This window comes from Mus pahari, chromosome 4 (genome assembly GCF_900095145.1).
Source record: "Mus pahari chromosome 4, PAHARI_EIJ_v1.1, whole genome shotgun sequence".
Classification (NCBI taxonomy): domain Eukaryota; kingdom Metazoa; phylum Chordata; class Mammalia; order Rodentia; family Muridae; genus Mus; species Mus pahari.
Window position 1 is genome coordinate 51,661,377 of NC_034593.1, and position 17,616 is coordinate 51,678,992.

The 17,616-nt window shown below is 44.5% G+C and overlaps 1 protein-coding gene across 1 annotated transcript in view; it reads right to left on the bottom strand.

Moving 5' to 3' along the window:
• The window catches only part of Mindy4b (MINDY family member 4B), a 34,213-nt gene that overhangs the window by 5,301 nt on the left and 11,296 nt on the right, over positions 1 to 17,616 (bottom strand). Inside the window, exons 6-10 of the mRNA XM_029537208.1 lie at positions 16,439 to 16,604; positions 15,753 to 15,818; positions 12,483 to 12,553; positions 10,382 to 10,454; positions 9,624 to 9,788 (exon numbers count right to left, since the gene is read on the bottom strand). Of these exons, the coding sequence (XP_029393068.1) occupies positions 9,624 to 9,788; positions 10,382 to 10,454; positions 12,483 to 12,553; positions 15,753 to 15,818; positions 16,439 to 16,604 (541 nt within the window). The remainder of the gene's footprint in view (positions 1 to 9,623; positions 9,789 to 10,381; positions 10,455 to 12,482; positions 12,554 to 15,752; positions 15,819 to 16,438; positions 16,605 to 17,616) is intronic.

The window sequence follows — 17,616 nt, forward strand, 5'->3', positions numbered from 1 at the left end:
TCATGAGCCCTTGCCCCTTACTGAGCAGCGATTGACAGCTGATGGCTTCTGGGGGGAGGGACAGTCAATTTTCTTTAAGCGTGTGGCCTCTAGTAGGTTGGCCTTCCTCCCGTGGAATCAATCAAAATATCTTTAGAAAGTTTCCAAGGACATAATTTTTGGATAGAAAAAGCAAGTACACCTTTGCATATTTTCCTAATATCTAATCCTAATTGTGGGATAGGGAACCTTAGCTCCTCCCACTCGCATGTACAGCTTCTGCAGAAATGCACAATTGTGCCCAAGAACCTGATTCCATCTGAGTCAGGCCTTTGGGTAGTATATCCTGCTGGTGGTGACCACACACCTTCGGTAGATTGTAATGTATTTTATAAATGATGTCCACCATTTTTTTTTAAAAGGCATGGATACACACTTTTTTTTTTTCAAAAATAGTTTTCCACCATGGGGACTTTTAAATATTAAGAATGATTTTTTTTTAACTTGCTATGGTGCCACATCAATTTATAACCATAATACTCATGAGATGGAGGCAGGAGGATCACAACAAGTTCAAGGTCAGCCTGGGCTGCGCAGTAAGCACTGGGCTAACCTGAGCTATAGAGCCAGACAGTGCGTCAAAACAGCTAGGACAGAAGGACAACAGAATATCCAAATCATCATCTTTGCTGGCTTTTTTTTTTCCTACTTAAAAAGATAAAAGTGAGCGACTTGGAAAACACCATGACTTCCGCGCAAAGTTGGAAAGCGCCAAGTAGCCTCTGAGCTGTGCTCCTGGGATGGGCGGGGCCGACGCTGCCCGTACAGGCCTTTTCTTTAGCCCTTGGGGTTGAGCTGTCTGTTCAGGAACCAACTCCGTTCTATAGGAAAGCAAGCTTTGGAAGATCATTAGGTATCATAAAGCCAAGTGTTACCGGCTAATAACATGCCACCTTCCCCCTCAGTGGTTCTATTTAAACTCCTTCATTCTCTTTACATTCTTCAGTTGTGAGTGAACCAGAGGTCCTTTGGCTTCAAGTGTTTCACTTTTAGTTGCCTAGAAAATCTGTACTATCGTCCTTAAAACAAAGCGAGGTTCATGCCAGTTAACAGTTTAGAGAGGACACGCCCCCTAGCACCCAGCCAGGTCGCACTCATAGGCGGTACTCGTCTATCTGCACTAGAATTGGTGCCTCTGACCTAAGAGTAACCTGAGTGTGCTGGCTAGTTTTATGTCAACTTGACACAAGCTAAAGTCATCTGAGAGGAAGGAATTAAGATCAGTCTGTAGGCAAGCCTGTAGGGCATTTTCTTAATTTGTGATTGATGTGGGAGGGCCCAGCCCATTGGCCATCCCTGGGCTGGTGGTCCTGGGTTCTATAAGAAGGCAAGCTGACCAAGCCATGGGGAGCAAGCCAGTAAGCAGCACTTTTCCCATGGCCTCTGCATCAGCTCCTGTCTCCAGGTTCCTGCTCTGCTTGAGTTTCTATCCCGAGTTCCTTTGGTGATGAACTTTGGTGTGCAAGTGGAAGCCAAATAAACCCATCCTTCCCCAAGTTACTTTGGTCAGGCGTTTCATCACGGGGTAGTAACTAATCAAGACATTGAGTATCTCACCTTCAAACCTACACTTCAAGTCTACACTAGCTACAGGCAGAGAGAAACAGCCCCAGGGTTAGTCTCACAAACATTTTCCCCACGTTGTAAATACGTTTGTAATTATCCATGAGTTAAACCAAACACACTCTTTCCTAGGCCTTCTTACAATACTTCTTGCTTGGACTAAGAGGATATGTAATGAAAATATGATATACAGGCTTGGCTCCTAATCTCAAACTTGCTATGCAACCCAGGCTGGCCTCAATCTCATCACCTCACCTTCTAAGTGGCCTTCTAAGTGCCATTTGTTCCCTGCATGCTTGACACAAAGGGGCTGTTTCTCTTTTCATGTAGCTAGTGTAGACTTGTCCCTGGTTTGAAGGTGAGATACTCAATATCTTAGAGTTAGAGATTGTTAGCATGTACCATAATATTCAAGTGGACAATGTAATTATTAATGAAATAAAGTAACTAGGAGATTAAATGCTGTTTCAAGTAGATCTTATGGTTGCTTTAAAAATCAACGAAAATCCCTATAAATTCTGGATGAAGGGATAATATGCATGTATAGGTATAAGGATAATATTTACCTATAAAATACTTTTCATAGAACATTTGTAAAATGGGCACAATTCTACTGGCCCTCATGCATGTATCTAGCCTGGTGCTGACACCCCATTGTGTTCCTTTACGCAGCAATTCAACTGCTGTCTTTCCTGAACTCAAAGCTACTGCGTCACTTCTGAATGGCACAGTGAGCAGATTTCACCCTGGGCAGGCAGTGTTTCCTCCTTGGAGAGATTGCAGTGGAACCCTAAACGACGTTGGGTAACAAGTCAGGAGATGAGCCTGAAGATTGCCACTGAGAAAACATCTGGTTTAAAGTAATGTAACTGGTCGGGCAGAAATGAAGATCTTCTAAAGAGACATTTGTGACTCTCTATGTGCCGATCAAACTAGTAAAACAATGAACCCTAAACAAACGGGATGTTCCCCAAGAATCTCATGCTGGGAGAAAGAAAAGGCCCCAGCCAAGGGAGAAATTGAACTCCTATAGAGGTTTCAAGTAGTTCTAACAACGTGTCCTTCTGACCACCTTACAGGATAAGACTGGAGCTCAGATAGTGGTGGGTGGATGGCAGGCAGGACCACCCGTTGCCCAGGACTGTTGGGATGTGCACATCCTTGGCCCACTATTTAAACTTTGATCTTACTTCAGACCCAAAGATGGGCTTGGGGCAGTTGCTGGATCTCCCTGGCTCTTCTTCCCATGTGACCACTGAATACATCTCTCTTTTGTGTTTCCCACTGTTAATTTAGCTCTTTCAACTGGATTACTGAGGACAGGTGACCGAACCTGGCTTGAGGCAAAGGTGTGACCCTCAAATTTGAAACAGTAAACCCTAAAAAAAAAAAACAAAGCACCTTCTGGTTGGGTCCTCTCAGCTTTCACTCCCAACCCCTCCCCCCCCCCCTTCTGGCACACCACATGGCTGTTTGACTGACATGTCCCGGTCTAAGCATTTTAATTGTTTTTAGACAGACATGGTTTACCAACTACCCCTCCCCCTTTGCAGGATTCTAAATATATTTTATTGGTGAGATTCTACCAATTCTGAACTTGTGCACGTTGCCATGGTAAAAAAGGAAATTAAATTGTGATACAGTGGAACTATAAATAAAATACCTTTCTTCTTAGGGTCACGTATTGTGTAATAAGCTCAGTTGTTTCAGTATTACCCGAAGTCACAGCAACCTCTGTAGCATAAACCTTTCTTTAAGCCAATGTAAAATGGTAAGGGCAGGAAAGATGGACACAGAGTCCATCCAGAGAGCAAGTATTGAGTCAGTGTAGATTTTCTTTCCTGTGCCACCAGTACAACAGTGCTTAGAAAGCACCTTTGCCTAATGAGCTTAATATTGCAAGTCCCAGGGCCCCAGGCTGGTAATGAGAGTGGGGGAAAGGTGTAGAAAACGGTGTGCCTTCTTCATTGAGCCCTGGTGACAATTCCAGGGCTGTTAATGGTGTGGCTTTCCTCTCTGCCACCTGGAACACACAGTTAACATAACTTCTCTGGCAGAGTTTGCAGGTATGCTGTAAGGACAAATTGGATCATGCCTGCGGGGTGTAACCTCGGTGACTTAGTGGCAGAGGGTAGCTAGCGCCGCTTCATTAGGTATTTTCAAAGTTGGGTTTCTTCTCATCAGCCTCTCCAAAGGGAAGATGTAAAGAGAGCAGAGGGCACCACTGGGGATGGAAGTAGGCACTGCCAGGGCTGCTGCGGGAACGATTCTGGCGAGACCTAAATGACTTCATTCTCTTCTAAAATTCGGAGTTGGTTTTTCTTCCCACTGGCAGGTGTAACGATAGCGTGCACCTCCTAAGGCTTTCCAGATGGTGTTAGACTCAAACTGCTTTATGTTCTCACTTAGGTATTGGAGCCTCACACTCAAACCTGTACCTTCAAATACAAAAGTAACAGGGAGGCTTCAAAATAACGCCTCGCCTCATGGGTAGCTGGCTGTTTCCTGCAGGAACTGTCAGTCTGGAAGGCTCTAGGGGGCTTGCCATGCCATCTGATGAGAACACCATCTTTTCTTCCTTTTTAAAGCTCACCCACTGAGCTGTGACATTGGGAAAGAAAGATGTGTGGTTTTTGCAATCTCTGCAGTTTTATCACAGAATAAGGAAAGATAGACTTGGGGAAGACAAAGGTGGAGCTACGGAATGGGGTTTACCTTAGTCACAGAACCCAGCTCTCAGGCAGCATGCACGTTGCCTTCTAAACTTAGAAATCATTTTTTTTTCCTCTTAGGTTCTTCTCATCAGTGTGTACACATACTATTCAAATCTATTGTAACCACCCTGGGTAGGACCCAGCAGATGCCCCGAGAGAGCACTGTATAGTGCATCTATGGGTCTCATACAGTGTTCCCATGCCTTGGGGCTGTGGTACCTCTCCAAGCCAGCAGCATGTGTAACAGTATTCTGAATCCTTCTCCTCTCAAGCCAATGTCTGCTCTGTGAGGTGTTTCCATCCCAGGATGGGATGCTGTGAAACACTTGACTCCAGAATCTGCTGCAATCAGCACAATGGTACTTGTACAACACATCTCTAGGCACCATTGAGATTATCCCAATAAGGTTGAAAAGCCTGGATACCTGATAGACATAATCTGCCTTTCTAGGAGCTGAATGGGGGCAAATACTTCAGGAAGCATCCGACCAAGTACTGTGATTCATATCAACATAAGTTCTTAACAGCTTTAGCTTTAAACTGCTCAACTGTCATACATCAAAACCCTTACACTGGGTGGCCATGGAACATGTCTTTAACCCCAGCACCCAGGAAGCAGGGGCAAGTGAATCTCTGTGAGTTCAAGGCCAACCTGGTCTACAAAGCGAGTTCCAGGACATCCAGGGCTACTCAAAGAAACCCTGTCTCAAAAAATACCAAAACCCAAATAAAACAATCCTTGCCACTGTCAAAATGTTGGAGACCACCAACAGTGCATCCTTAGCAAATACTAAAGGTTGTTGTGTTAGATCAATTTGCGTTTAAAATTGATTTTAAAAGTGCTATTCATAGCATATAATTCTAAGAACAGAATTTATATATTTATAATTTATTGGAAAATGACTGACATGGTACAGCAGAGACTGTGAGCTTTGAGTCTCGCTAGAATGGGACTGAAAACCCTTCTCTGATATGCAACTAGTCAAGACTTTGTGCAAGTTCCTCTATCTCCCTCTGGCCTTTCTAGTCTCTTAATGGAATGGCCAAGCAACAAACTGGATTTAAGATTGTAGCTTTGAGTTACTCGTGGAACAAGACATCGTAGATAGTATCCATTGCTGGTAGGGAGTCGGGCAAAAGTAGGTGCTCTCTGCCCACAGATGCCAGCACCTCAGTGAATGAAGCCTAACTGTAACTGTCATGAGTCGTGAGAGGCGCACATGTCAGTGTGAGTGCAAATTAAGTCAATGCTCTATGAGCTGAGAATTGCTTTTGTCCTATGTAGCAGGATGATATGGAAAGAGTAAAACAAAACAAAACAAAACAAAAACAAAAAATCCAGATGAAATCCACTGTGCATGTGTGTATTTTATATACTACATTTCAAAAGCTTAAGTAAGACAAATGTCTGCCTGTAGCTGCTCCATAATAAGTTTAAAAAAAAAAAGAAAACCTGAACTCTGAGTGCATGACAGAAACATCAGCATGAACGTCCTCAGGGTTTTAATCCATTAGTGTACAACTTCTGGCACTTTTCACTGAGGGCACATTCACAGACATCTCCCGAGGGGAGAAGACTCTGAGTCCAAGAAAGAAAGATGAAAAGCCACATTAGTCACTTTCCCAAAAGCTGGAAGCATTTTAGATTTGATTTCTATGTAGATTTTTAAAGCGACCCCAGGCAGTCTCTAGCCTCTGCCCTACTTCCGGTTGGCAAGCAAGCCTTCGGATGACAGCCCCGTGGTCTCCCACATCGAGTCGTCTTCCCAGCAGGAAAGCTCTCATTTTCCCACATGTGCTGTGGGCTCCCAACTGCCTTTAAGTTCCTCACAAACATCCTCCTCCCATTAGAGGATATTTTAGGCTCTGCAGGTAATTTTCTTTAGAGCTTGGTTTAGTGCTGGATCCCTGTGAATCCTCGATTCCAACTCTGACATGCTCCACCCCATCGCGGTGGCATTTTTCTCTGATGTGGTCCTTTTCTTCAGAGCAGCTTAGCAGTGGCTTCGCAAACACCTGTTCAATTTTAGCCTCAGATAAATCCTGCAGCTTGTTCCCAAAGCCTCGAAAATGTCACAAGGGAACAAAAGGCTGTCCACCTGGTCAGCGCTGATCAGACAGGCTGTGCAGCTTCTCGTAGGTTCCGTTGAAACACCTGGTTCCTCAGATCGTCACACTGCGGATTTAATCACCGAGCCAAAGGAGTTTACTTAATTTCATCCTTCCTTTAGAATAGTGATTTTTCATTTTAGGGACAATTCTGTCCTCACCACCGAAGAGGGACATTTGGAAATGTCTGCAAATGTTTTGGATTGCCATGCTGGTGGTAGGGCAGCTTGCATCTTGTCTTGCTTGTGGGTGCTGCTCAAGAGCTTGCGGCGGGCAGCAGAGCCCCACAGCCAGTGACTGACAAGCGTTCACAGCGTCCCAAGCTGAGAAGTCTTACTTGGGACAAAGGTTTCTAGCCCTTGTTGACCATTAGGATCACCTGTAAATTTTAACGAAGATCAAGTGTCTAGCATTCCACAGATGAAATAAGACTATTTGGGAGTCAAAGATGGCCTTTCATTTTTAGGACCCCATGCAAAATGAAAAGGCAGTGACTCGTGTTAAAAACTGAACGTGCAGCTCTGTTTGACAATATGAGTGTTTTACTTATACAGTTGGTGATGTCTGGGGATGTTCCAGGCATGGAGAGTTCCCAGAGCTTTCTGAGTGGCTTTAGACAAAACTGGGAAAATAAACTAGATCAAGTCCTAAGGGGCGGAACATAAAAGTGACAATAATTTTAGTGCTTCATCTGTTATTGCAAAGCTCTTTCACAGTAATGTAGGGTGGTTTATAAACCGTACCATGCCCCTACATCATCTGTACTACTACTGATGCTTTTCCTTAAATCAACTCTATTTTAAGATTGTTTTTAACCGTTATCGCAGTGGTGATATAAACCAAGCGGTTGCTTTTCCCTTGTATACAGTTAAATAAATAAATGTTCATTTTAAAAGTTTCTTCCCATGCCACAGTCCAGCAGTGAGCAACCCCTCCCATATTTGGAAGCCTTGCTACAAAGGCAAGGTATCTTACAGTGATAGAAAATAATCCTACCCAGACATCCACAGACACTGGAGACCTCAGCAGAGGCAGGACCCGCCCGATCACTTAATCTGAGCTGATGACCGCTGAGCCTCTCCTGACCTCTGAGCAGCAGGACCAGTATGAAGCAAACAGAACCATGACTCTTAATCTGTACGTACAAGACTTATGGCAAATGACGAGGATTAGTGTTCCATTGTGTCAGTCAGCTAGGGTCACTCAGCAGCACTTAACGTTGGAAGGATCCGGGTCAAGTTACACAAATGAGCCCTATGTGGACCACATGTGGCACATGCTGATTATTCTAGAACAGTGGTTCTCAACTTTCCTAATACTACCAACCTTTAATACAATTCCTGATGTGGCAACTCCCAACCATATACTTTTTTTTTTTGTTGTTGTGGTGGTTGCTACTTTATAACTATACTTTTGCTACCATTATGAATCATAATGTAAATATCTGTGTTTTCCGCTGCTCTTAAATGCACCCTGTGAAAGGGTCGTTTGACCATCCCCCATCTCCAGGGGTCATGTCTCACAGGTTGAGAATTGTTGTTGTATAATAACACAGATGATAAATACTGGTGAGCAATGACATCAACCCGGCAAACAGAACTAGACAAACAGAATCTTGGCACATTGCTGAGTTCTGAGAGATACAGAATATGAGACAATAGGCATGCAGTGACTTATGTATGGCTAACAGAAAAGCAAGATACATAAAAATAACCCTTACGCATGCCTGAGTTTTATTTATTCCACATAGTAAGTCCAAAGTACCTCCCCCCCCCCCAATTTCTAGAAAATGTGATTAGGGACTTTATGCTCACAACCCATCTGTTCTCATCTAGGATGTACCAAAGTCTAGCCTTTACTATTCATGTAGTGGGGTTCTTTGCAGCCACTGGATTCACTAATGGCCAGATTCTCATTACCATATAAAGATAAATGCAAACAAGAATCTAGGAGAGTAACATAGGATTGCACATGAGGAAGGAAAAGAGAAGGAAGCGTTTCTGAAAAGACAGACCACTGGATAATGCAGTGGGCTAATTTCTCTTAGTTTATTTGGTATTTCTCACATTTTATCTGCTGGACCTGGATTATACACTTAACGAAAAATGAGGAAACGTTCACAACTTATTTATGTGTAAAAGTTAGCAGCCTGCCATGGCCTGATGCTAATTTCTTGATGTCATCCAGACACATGGATGGGATTCTGGACTTATGAATAACATGCATAGTATCTAGACCCAGAGAGGTAGGCAAGGCTATAGATTTGAGCACACCTTGTGAGGAATTCTGTGCACATGAAGTGTATCTAGCAGGAACAGGAGAACTGACACACACAATAGGGGCCTAGAAGGGCCCTTGCTGGCCACCAGGGTTAGGAGGGACAGGCAAGGGATCCTCCATCAGAGGGAACTGCCTTCCAGGTGGCATCAAGGTTACTCCAGAGAGGTGTAGCTTTCCACTGAATTGGCCTTGTCTCTCCGGCATGTCAGGATGAAAACCTCTAAGAAACTTTGGTCCATGGTTTGGGGAAAGTGTTTACCCCTTCACTTTCCGGTCCTTATTCTCTGCTTATACATTGACTGCTTTCTGTCTATCAGAAGTTGTGTATCCCCTGAGCTGAAAATCTTTGTGACAGAGATATCATAAGCGGGGGCCCCCATTCTACATTTTTCTAAAGTGCTCAGGAACAGGAAGACTGTGTACACTCATTTGCATAAATAAAGGGTTGGGGGTATAGGTTCTAGCTGACAATATTTCAGAGAAGGAGGCTGTGGCCACCTGAGCCTGAAAGGAACCTTCCTTCTATTTGTGTATTTCAAATATTGTTTTTCAGTAAATGTTTTTATACATGGTTTTCATTTTATACATACTTTATAAGGCATTAAAATATGTAAAATACAGTATGAAGAACACAGACTTGGATATTTCCATTTAGACCCTGAGTGTGTCTGTTTGTATATATGTGTGTGTGTGAGAGAGTCAGAGACAGAGACACAGAGAGAGACAAAGAGAGAGAGAGAGAGAGAGAGAGAGAGAGAGAGAGAGACAGGGAGAGAGAGACAGAGATGAGAGGAGGGAGGCATACCAATGGCATCAAAAGGGGAAAAAAAGGCTCAGAATTTAATCGATATAGAAACCTTGAAAAATGGTCAAATGTGTGCATTCTGGTTAGAGGGTTAAGAGTCAAGACACACTAACCTGTGAGACTTGGTCACCCTCAGAAGTGTCCCTACTCCACTGTAAGTAGCCAACGTCACTTCGGGCCAGGACCCCATGCAATGATTCCTCAGACCTTCTTCCTTCCTCATAGCCATTGAAGACATTTGGACTTGCTCTCCCAGTCAAAATCAAGTTTAGAACTGCCTAGATTGGATATGTCATTAATATTTACATCAGGTAGCAGTGGAATGAAGACTTTTTTCTTTTTAAAAAAATTACAGAAATGGCCAGGGATGTAGCTCAGTGGTGGAGCACTTGCCTATCAATCCTAAGGGCCTAGATTCAACCCTCAGCACAAAAAGCAATAACATCCTTTTATATGCGTGTTTTGTTTTTGTTTGTTTGTTTGTTGCTGGTAAAGAATGCAGCTATACCAACGGAGCTCTGGAAAAGCATATGAGTGTCATGAGTTTTATAGAAGGAAGTCTCTTGGCTTTTCTTCTCTAGTATTTGTTTTAATAGAGGTCTCCATTGTTGTAAGTTAGGGAGCACAGAGCTGAAATGTTTGATGCCATTTGTTTCTGCCAGATATTAGGGAATCTTGGCAAGATATCTTCTGTTTCCGAGATCTCGGGCTTTCAGGGTTTTTCTAGGAAGGGCAGCAGAAACCAGAAGACAGTTGGGTCTGGTAATAATACGTTGTCTTTCAAAGACAGTGTGATCGTGATCAGGTTTTGTTGGAGGAGAAAACAAGCCTGATTCAGAATCTGCAAAAGAAATGCGGTCTTCCCACCTACCTGCCTGCACAAGACGCCTCCAGCTTGAGATCGCAAGAGATGAGTGGTGGTGGCATCCAGATCCTTCTGAAGCCTGTAGAACAAGGGAGCTGTCAGCACCTTGGTTGGCACAGTGATCCTATCAGGGAATATATCCGTAGCAAGCCCATTGCGCAGGTCCTTCACGCGTCTACATCTCGTAGGACTAGGGCCTATGCAGGGATGATGGGGAAGCTATGCTTTGGGTGGTAAGGGAAGGGATACATGGTAAGGAAGGGGGATGAAGACACAGGCAGGCCACACAGCACAGTCCCTGAGTGTGCTCTGGATGGATGCTGGGCTCCCTAGTAAGGTGGCTAGCTTTTCCTCTGACAGATGTTTGGCTGACAGTGGTGACACATGACCACACACCAGGGCTTAAAGCAGACCTGAACAAACTTATCAAGTACACACCAGAGTGGCTGCAACTTCATTTCTTGGCTTAAAGAGCAGAGATTAGAGGCTCCAACCCTTGATGATATAAGATGGCCTGTGACTCCTGTTGTTAACTGTGAAGCATGCTGAGATGGAAACAGTACGTGATCCTGAGTCGAATTATTAACGGGGCTGGAGGGCATGTCTCCTACGTGACACCTAAAGATTTGGTGATAACGTGTAACTGAGGATAGCGGTCTTCCAAATACAGCATAAGAGAAAGTGTTATAGATCTGAGCATTTACACTTTAATATCTAATCATGGTGGCACAGTGTGTTCTATAATTCCACCTATGTGGGAGGCAGAGGCGGGAGAATAGCAAAGGTAAGGTCAACATGGACAATTTAGTAAGAGCATTCCTCAAAAAATGAAAATGAGACATTTTTTAAAGGTCTGGGTGTTGTAGCTTAGTAGTAGAGCTTGCCTAGTGTTTGTAAGGCCCTGTGTTCTAACTGCAGCATGAATGCATGTATATATACCACAACACATACACACACACACACACACACACACACACACAACACACACACACACAGACACACAAACACACAGATACAGAGTTTATAGTGACATATTTATTTAAATATGTGGTTTTGGTCATTATACTTAGGGTTGAACCTTGGGCCTTATACATGTCAGTCAAAAGCTCTATTTTTGAGCTATATCCCTAGACTTATTTTGATAAAACTGTAACACACATATGGAAGTCAGAAGACAATTTGTGGGGAATCTGTGGGTTCTGTGGCTCACACTCAGGTCTGAAGGCTCAGTGACAAGTGCCTTTTGTCTGCTGACACTTCTTGCCAAATGCATAGCCCCCACTTCACTCCTTATTTTGAATTAAAATCATACTAAGTAGCCCGCTCTGACCTTGAACTCACCTGTAACCCACTCTGACCTTGAACTCACCTGTAACCCACTCTGACCTTGAACTCACCTGTAACCCAGGCAGACCTTGAACTTGTCATCCCCCTGACTCAGTCTCCTGAGTGGCTAGGTTTACAGGCCTGTGCAGGCATGACAACTACATCTTTGTCATAGCAAATGACTTAAAGAATTTGAATACCAGTGTTTAGAAATGGGTCTACACTTAAATACTGATTGATTTAAATAAACTTACTAACAAAAACAGCATAGCCCATGCAAATGTGAATGTCGTAGAAGACAAATTGTTATAACACTGCTTCAGGTCTTGCATTCTTCTCTTCTAGAAGCTCCTGACTCTCGTCTGACTCTCAAATTCTTGCATTTCTTTCAGAGTCCAGAAAAAAAGCCTACCTCATCTATGAAACTTCCTGTGCTTGCTGTAGGACCCCTCCTTCTCAGTCCACCAAGGCTCCTTATCTTTATAACACTTTGAGACATTAGATGCTGCCTGGGCTTTGTCCAAGATTTCTGGGCATATCTGTCATCTTTCCCAGAAGGTCAGGGCTTCATCTTTTATTCCTCATACTTTTCCATGGTGCCAAGAATAAAACTTTGCATAGTATAGACAGTAATTCGACGTCAACTAAAGAAAAAGACACACTGATGGAAGAATTAGCAGTGGATAAAATATGGGATGAGGACATTTTCCCACCCAAGAGTCCACGTCCATGTGATCCCAATCCTGCAGGCAATGCCTGCATGGATGTTTGTAACGTTTACCTCTCAAGTGTTCTGGAGAGGACCAAGCTGTAGAGGAAGAGGATGACACCATGGCTTCCTTCTCCTTTGAACTATGGAGGGGGAGGGGGAGGGGGGAGGGAAGGGGGAGGGGGAAGGGAGAAAGGGGAGGGGGAGAGGGAGAGAGAGAAAGAGAGGGGGGAGGGAGGGGGGGAGAGAGAGAGATCTTTGATTAACAGCACTGCAGATAGATGGCATATGTGCTGGTGTGACTTCAAGGTCCTAGGTTTCAGAAAAGCCCTCCTCCTTCATTCTCTGTCTTCACCATAGCTTGTCTTTCTTCTACTAGTATTTATTGATTCCCTTTTAATCATAGCTAAGATGCATAGTCTGTTCCCTAGCAAGATCCTTGGTCTACACTGAGCTGTGTTCCCTGGCCCTGCCTTTGGTGGGTATGTCTTCTCTAGTTGCCCCACTAAACTCAGAAGGGGCCGGACACTCGCAGAAGCAGCTCTGTATGTGCATGAACCAGTGCACGAAGACAGTTTTATCCATTAGCTTCTTTAGTTGTAGTTTTATCTTCAACTTTCAGCAAATATTAAATTTTTTGCCCCTGGGGTTTGTTGCAAAGGTTAAATTCAGAGGTTAGTGCATGGCACACATCTTCATTCTTGGAGCATTTGGGATCCATAGAAACTGTCTCTCTTTAAATATGTTCTGCTTAGAACTTTCAAAGGTAATTTGTGACCCCATGGATCATATCTCAACTGATCAAATCCAAGCCTCTCAGGGGCTAGTCTTATCGTAGCTTTCTGTCAGTTTTCTCCTTGCTGCAAAGTAGTCCCTTTGTTGGCTAAAGCCTTGTTTGAAGGTGTGGCAACCGGAAGGCTTTTATCAAGACATACTTATTTTTCTTTGTAAATTAGTGTGTCTACATGTCTGTCTGTAACCTGGTAAAGCACAGAACCCTCAGACCTGAGAACAGGTTTCAGTGGCATAGGAGGCAGACAGAAATTCAAATAAGTATTCTTCGGGGTGTAAGGGAAACGGGCAGGGTGGGGATTGAGGCTAACTGGAGAGCTGTTGTGTATTAGTTACTTAATTGCTGCTATAACAATACCACACTGACTTGCTGGCTGAAAACAGCACTGAGTTATTATTATCCAGTGCTTCAAGCCCCGCATGGGTTTTAATGGACACAACTGACCTGACTACGAATCTAGGTTCTCATGGAGATAGGCTTTTTCCAACTTTAAATCTGTCCTCATGCCTTATCATGACCCACTACCGTCTAGTCTTTTCTCTGTCCTTATACCTCTCTTGCTCTCCTAACTCCTCCTCTTCATTTGTATTGGGCAACTAGGTTAACCTAACTAACTATGGTTAGCGAGGCCCACCAGTACAATCGGTCTAGAGTCACCCTGCATCTCAGGTTCCAGGGTCCCATGGGCATCTTCTTTTTATCAGATCTGACTCTCCTTCATCCTGACACAGTTTATCCCTTGGGGTTAGCAGTCTGTCAGTGAACTAAAGGTGCAGAAGACTGTGAGCTTGGCGCCGCCATCTTTTCCGGGACAAATTCAGGTTCCACGATCCTGACAAGAAGTTTCCTGATTATTTTTGGCTTGTGCAGATTCAGATGTGAAGAGCTGTAACACTGTGCTGGCTCGCGCTCAGCTCATGTGAGACAGTGTATTGATTTCCCAGGGTTGCTGTCACACTATATCAGAAAATTGAATGTCCTAAAATAGTAGGAATCCATATCCTCATAGTTCTGGAAAGTGGAAGTTTGAAATCAAGGTTCAGAGCACGGCAGTGCTTTCTATGAAGGCCCTAGAAATGGGCCATCCCTAAATCTTCACACATTGCCTGCTGACGTCATTGGCACTTGTTGGCTTGCCGGCCCATCCCTCAGACCTCTCTCTGCCTTAGCTATCTCTCATGGAACTTATCCCGTGAAGCGGTTTGCAAAATTTTTCCTCTTACCAAATATCAACCATTGAATTCTAGCTCGCCGTGATCCAGTCTGACCTTTTCAGAACTTGACTGCATCTTTAAAGACTCGGTTCCAAATAAGGTCACACTCCTAGAAACTTGGATCTGTATGTTTTCAGGGTTGAGGGATAGTGCCTAGGACCTTAACATTTCCTTTGGCAGGAATCAGGTGGGCAGTTCAACTGACAACAGTGGTCCTCCTGCCCACCAGGAGCCCCCAAATCTCTATGCTGACATCTCTGTCTAAATAAAATGGGGCATGGGACAGATGTAATTGATGGTAAGTAGGATTTGGTTAAGGTCTGTTGATTACAACGGGCAGCCTTACCTGAGGAGATGTTCCTGGTCACTCTAGAAAGGCTGCCTGTTCCTCCTTAGTGGGGTTGCAGTGATGGCCAGCTTGGGTTGGCTTGACTCCGGGGTGGCTCGCATGCCTGTCTACCAGCAGTGCCCAGTCTTCATGGGCTTAAGCATTTTCTATGCAGGCCTGCCCAATTCTTAGTTTGTGACTGCGAAACATGTTCGCAGCCTCAGCTTAGATCCTCTGACCATAACCCTGTCGACATTAGTTTAGCCGGCATCATATGAGTGTGTGTGTTGAGTACCCATGCCTAAAGTCTCCTCCTCATGTTGCCTTTGCAGTGAGTTTTATAAATCACACTTCTGCCCACGTGCCCTGCCGCTTACAGCTTCATGGTCACCTTGCTAATTATCTTCTACTTAAGCTGTAAGTTTCTCATTCTTCAGAAGATCCTGGTTCATTTTCCTTTCCTCTCTAGAAAGAAGAATCTTAAAAAAACAAGATCCCCCGTTGACTCCTCTTTCACTATTATCCACTGCTTTGTTCTCTCATCACCCAGGGCAGAGAAGAAGCATTCTCCGTGGAAGATGCCTTTAGAAGGGGTGAAGCGAGGCAAGCTTTGCAAGGCCCTAAGTCAGCATGACCCGTCTGTCTGGCAGACAGCGTAGTTTCCCTCCGTTTCTGTTTGTTATTCATAAAATGAGGTAAGTCTCTTTTAACATTTTTCTTCCCTCAAAAGAAATCCCAGTATAAGGCCTGAAAGGTGCTATTCTCTGGGATTGATTAGCTGAAGAAAAGGAGGTGTTCATGAATGGCGTCTGTGTGATCTGGCCTCTTTCTATGCTGTGAGGAGGGAGAGACAGGCTCCTCTGTCTCTTATTCCGCCCTTCCTCAGCCTTCAAAAAATGACCTGGTTTTCTTAACAAGAACCATTAGCAGTGTGCTTTATGAAAGAATGAAGATCTCCGTAAGATCAGCCCCACATAAAGGAATTACCTCAACATTTAGACACTTACACATTGTAAATGATCATAGATGAATTTCTCAGTGGCTTCTTTCTCTGAGAATTCAAACAGCTGGAGCTATAGATGGGGGAATTGAAGATAAAAATGCAAAGGAAGATGAAAGGCACCTCAAAGGGAGATCATTTCACGGTTATTACCTAAAGGGAGGTTTTGTTTCATTACAAAATCACATCGCTAAAAACTGACATCCAGCACAAGGTCACATAAAACACACACGGTAAAACCGGGCAGAGACAGCAGCCCTATTGCATCCCCCAAATTGTAAGTCACTGTGATATCTCAAGTAACAAAACCATATGCAGATTCCCCCTGATGGAGTTTAGCTATCTCTATGATCACAGATAGAGAAATACAGTTAATGATGATTTGAACTGTGGATTTCTTTTTTTGGTGGAACCTGTCAAACCCAAGGCTTCGCAGCACATGTTACCACCAGGATACACCGAAGCCCACCAGCCTAAATGTAGTAGTATATTCTCCCTTAAAGGGAACTTTAGGAGAAATCCGCCATTATCACTGCTCCAATCCCTTACAGCCTCTTGGTGCTGGCGTCCTCTGAAGAAGGTATCTCTGGCTATTTCAGGTCCTGAGTGGGGGCTGTGTGTGCTTCCAAGACCATGAGCACACTCAAGCTGCACTGGCTCTTCAGCCAACACAAACGGCTGGAGCGCACTTACCCTCTCAATGAAATTGTCGCTGGAGTAGTCCAGAGTCGAAGCGCTCTGGATGTCTTTGGTGACAAAACAGATGATGGCTTTCTGAGCTGCTCCTGCAGTCCATAGGATGCCAGCCAGCACCGCAGCTAGGGCCTGCTCCTGCTCACGCTGGCTCAGGTTACATAAGCTGCAATGCAGGTGGTGAGGGAATGAACACCTCTGAGTGTGGGCGCCATAGCCGACTGGCTTGCCTCTCAGGAGTCATGCGAGGGGAGCGCAGGGCAGTCTGATCTTTCTGCTTGAATTGTTAACTACTACAGTCATCACCGCAGCCTATTATTTTCCTGAGCAACACCAGCCTATCTTGTCCTATGCACACCCTTGTCGTCTGTCTCTGAACTCCAAAATGGGTCACCCTGTACTTGTTGCCAAACAACGCAGTCATTTTTTTTTTTTTCACGTACAAGCCGAAATAATCCCTGTAGTTTGGTCTCGCAGATGTTCATTTTGCAAAAGCTCTTCCCCGATAGAACCTCAAGTACCCACTGCACATTTCCCTCCCTCAGGCACACCTACCTTCAGGGTTTGCAATCCCCCTTTCCACCTGGCCACATCTTAAGGAGGATCACAGACTTGCTCTATGGCAGTACTAGGTTTGTTCCCATCTTAGAGGTGAGGGGAGAGTGAGATACAGAGAGGTTGAGTAACTGCTCTGGCCTCTCACCTTTACAATGAAAGCTCTCTGGTCCGCCCTCAGGCCAGCTGGACCCTGAGTCTCTGCTCTTTCCTATCACACTGAACCCTGAGAGCCTCTGATGACTCTGGAAAGTGGGAGCTGTCTTCCCTCTGCTTAGTTTTTCTCAAACTATAACATGTGCGTTTCACAAAGAAACACCAGCAGATGCTACTGGTTGTTTGCATAGTCTGCCTAGCACTTGGGTGGGACAGAAGAATTGCAAAGCTCCAGCACAGACAGAAGGACAGAAAGACAGTTGTAATAGAGAAGCTTTGGGAAGGCTGCGTGGAGCAGGGATCCCTTAGCAGAGACTCGTGTGTATTTCTTCAGTGTTGTATGCTAGCCCAGGCCATGTGTTAGGCTGTGTGCCTGTGCACGTGTCCTGTTTCATATCTCCTGTACCCATGTGGAGGGCATGTCCACCATCTGTCTACTTTGGGTCCTGCTCCCTGTGACTCCAGCT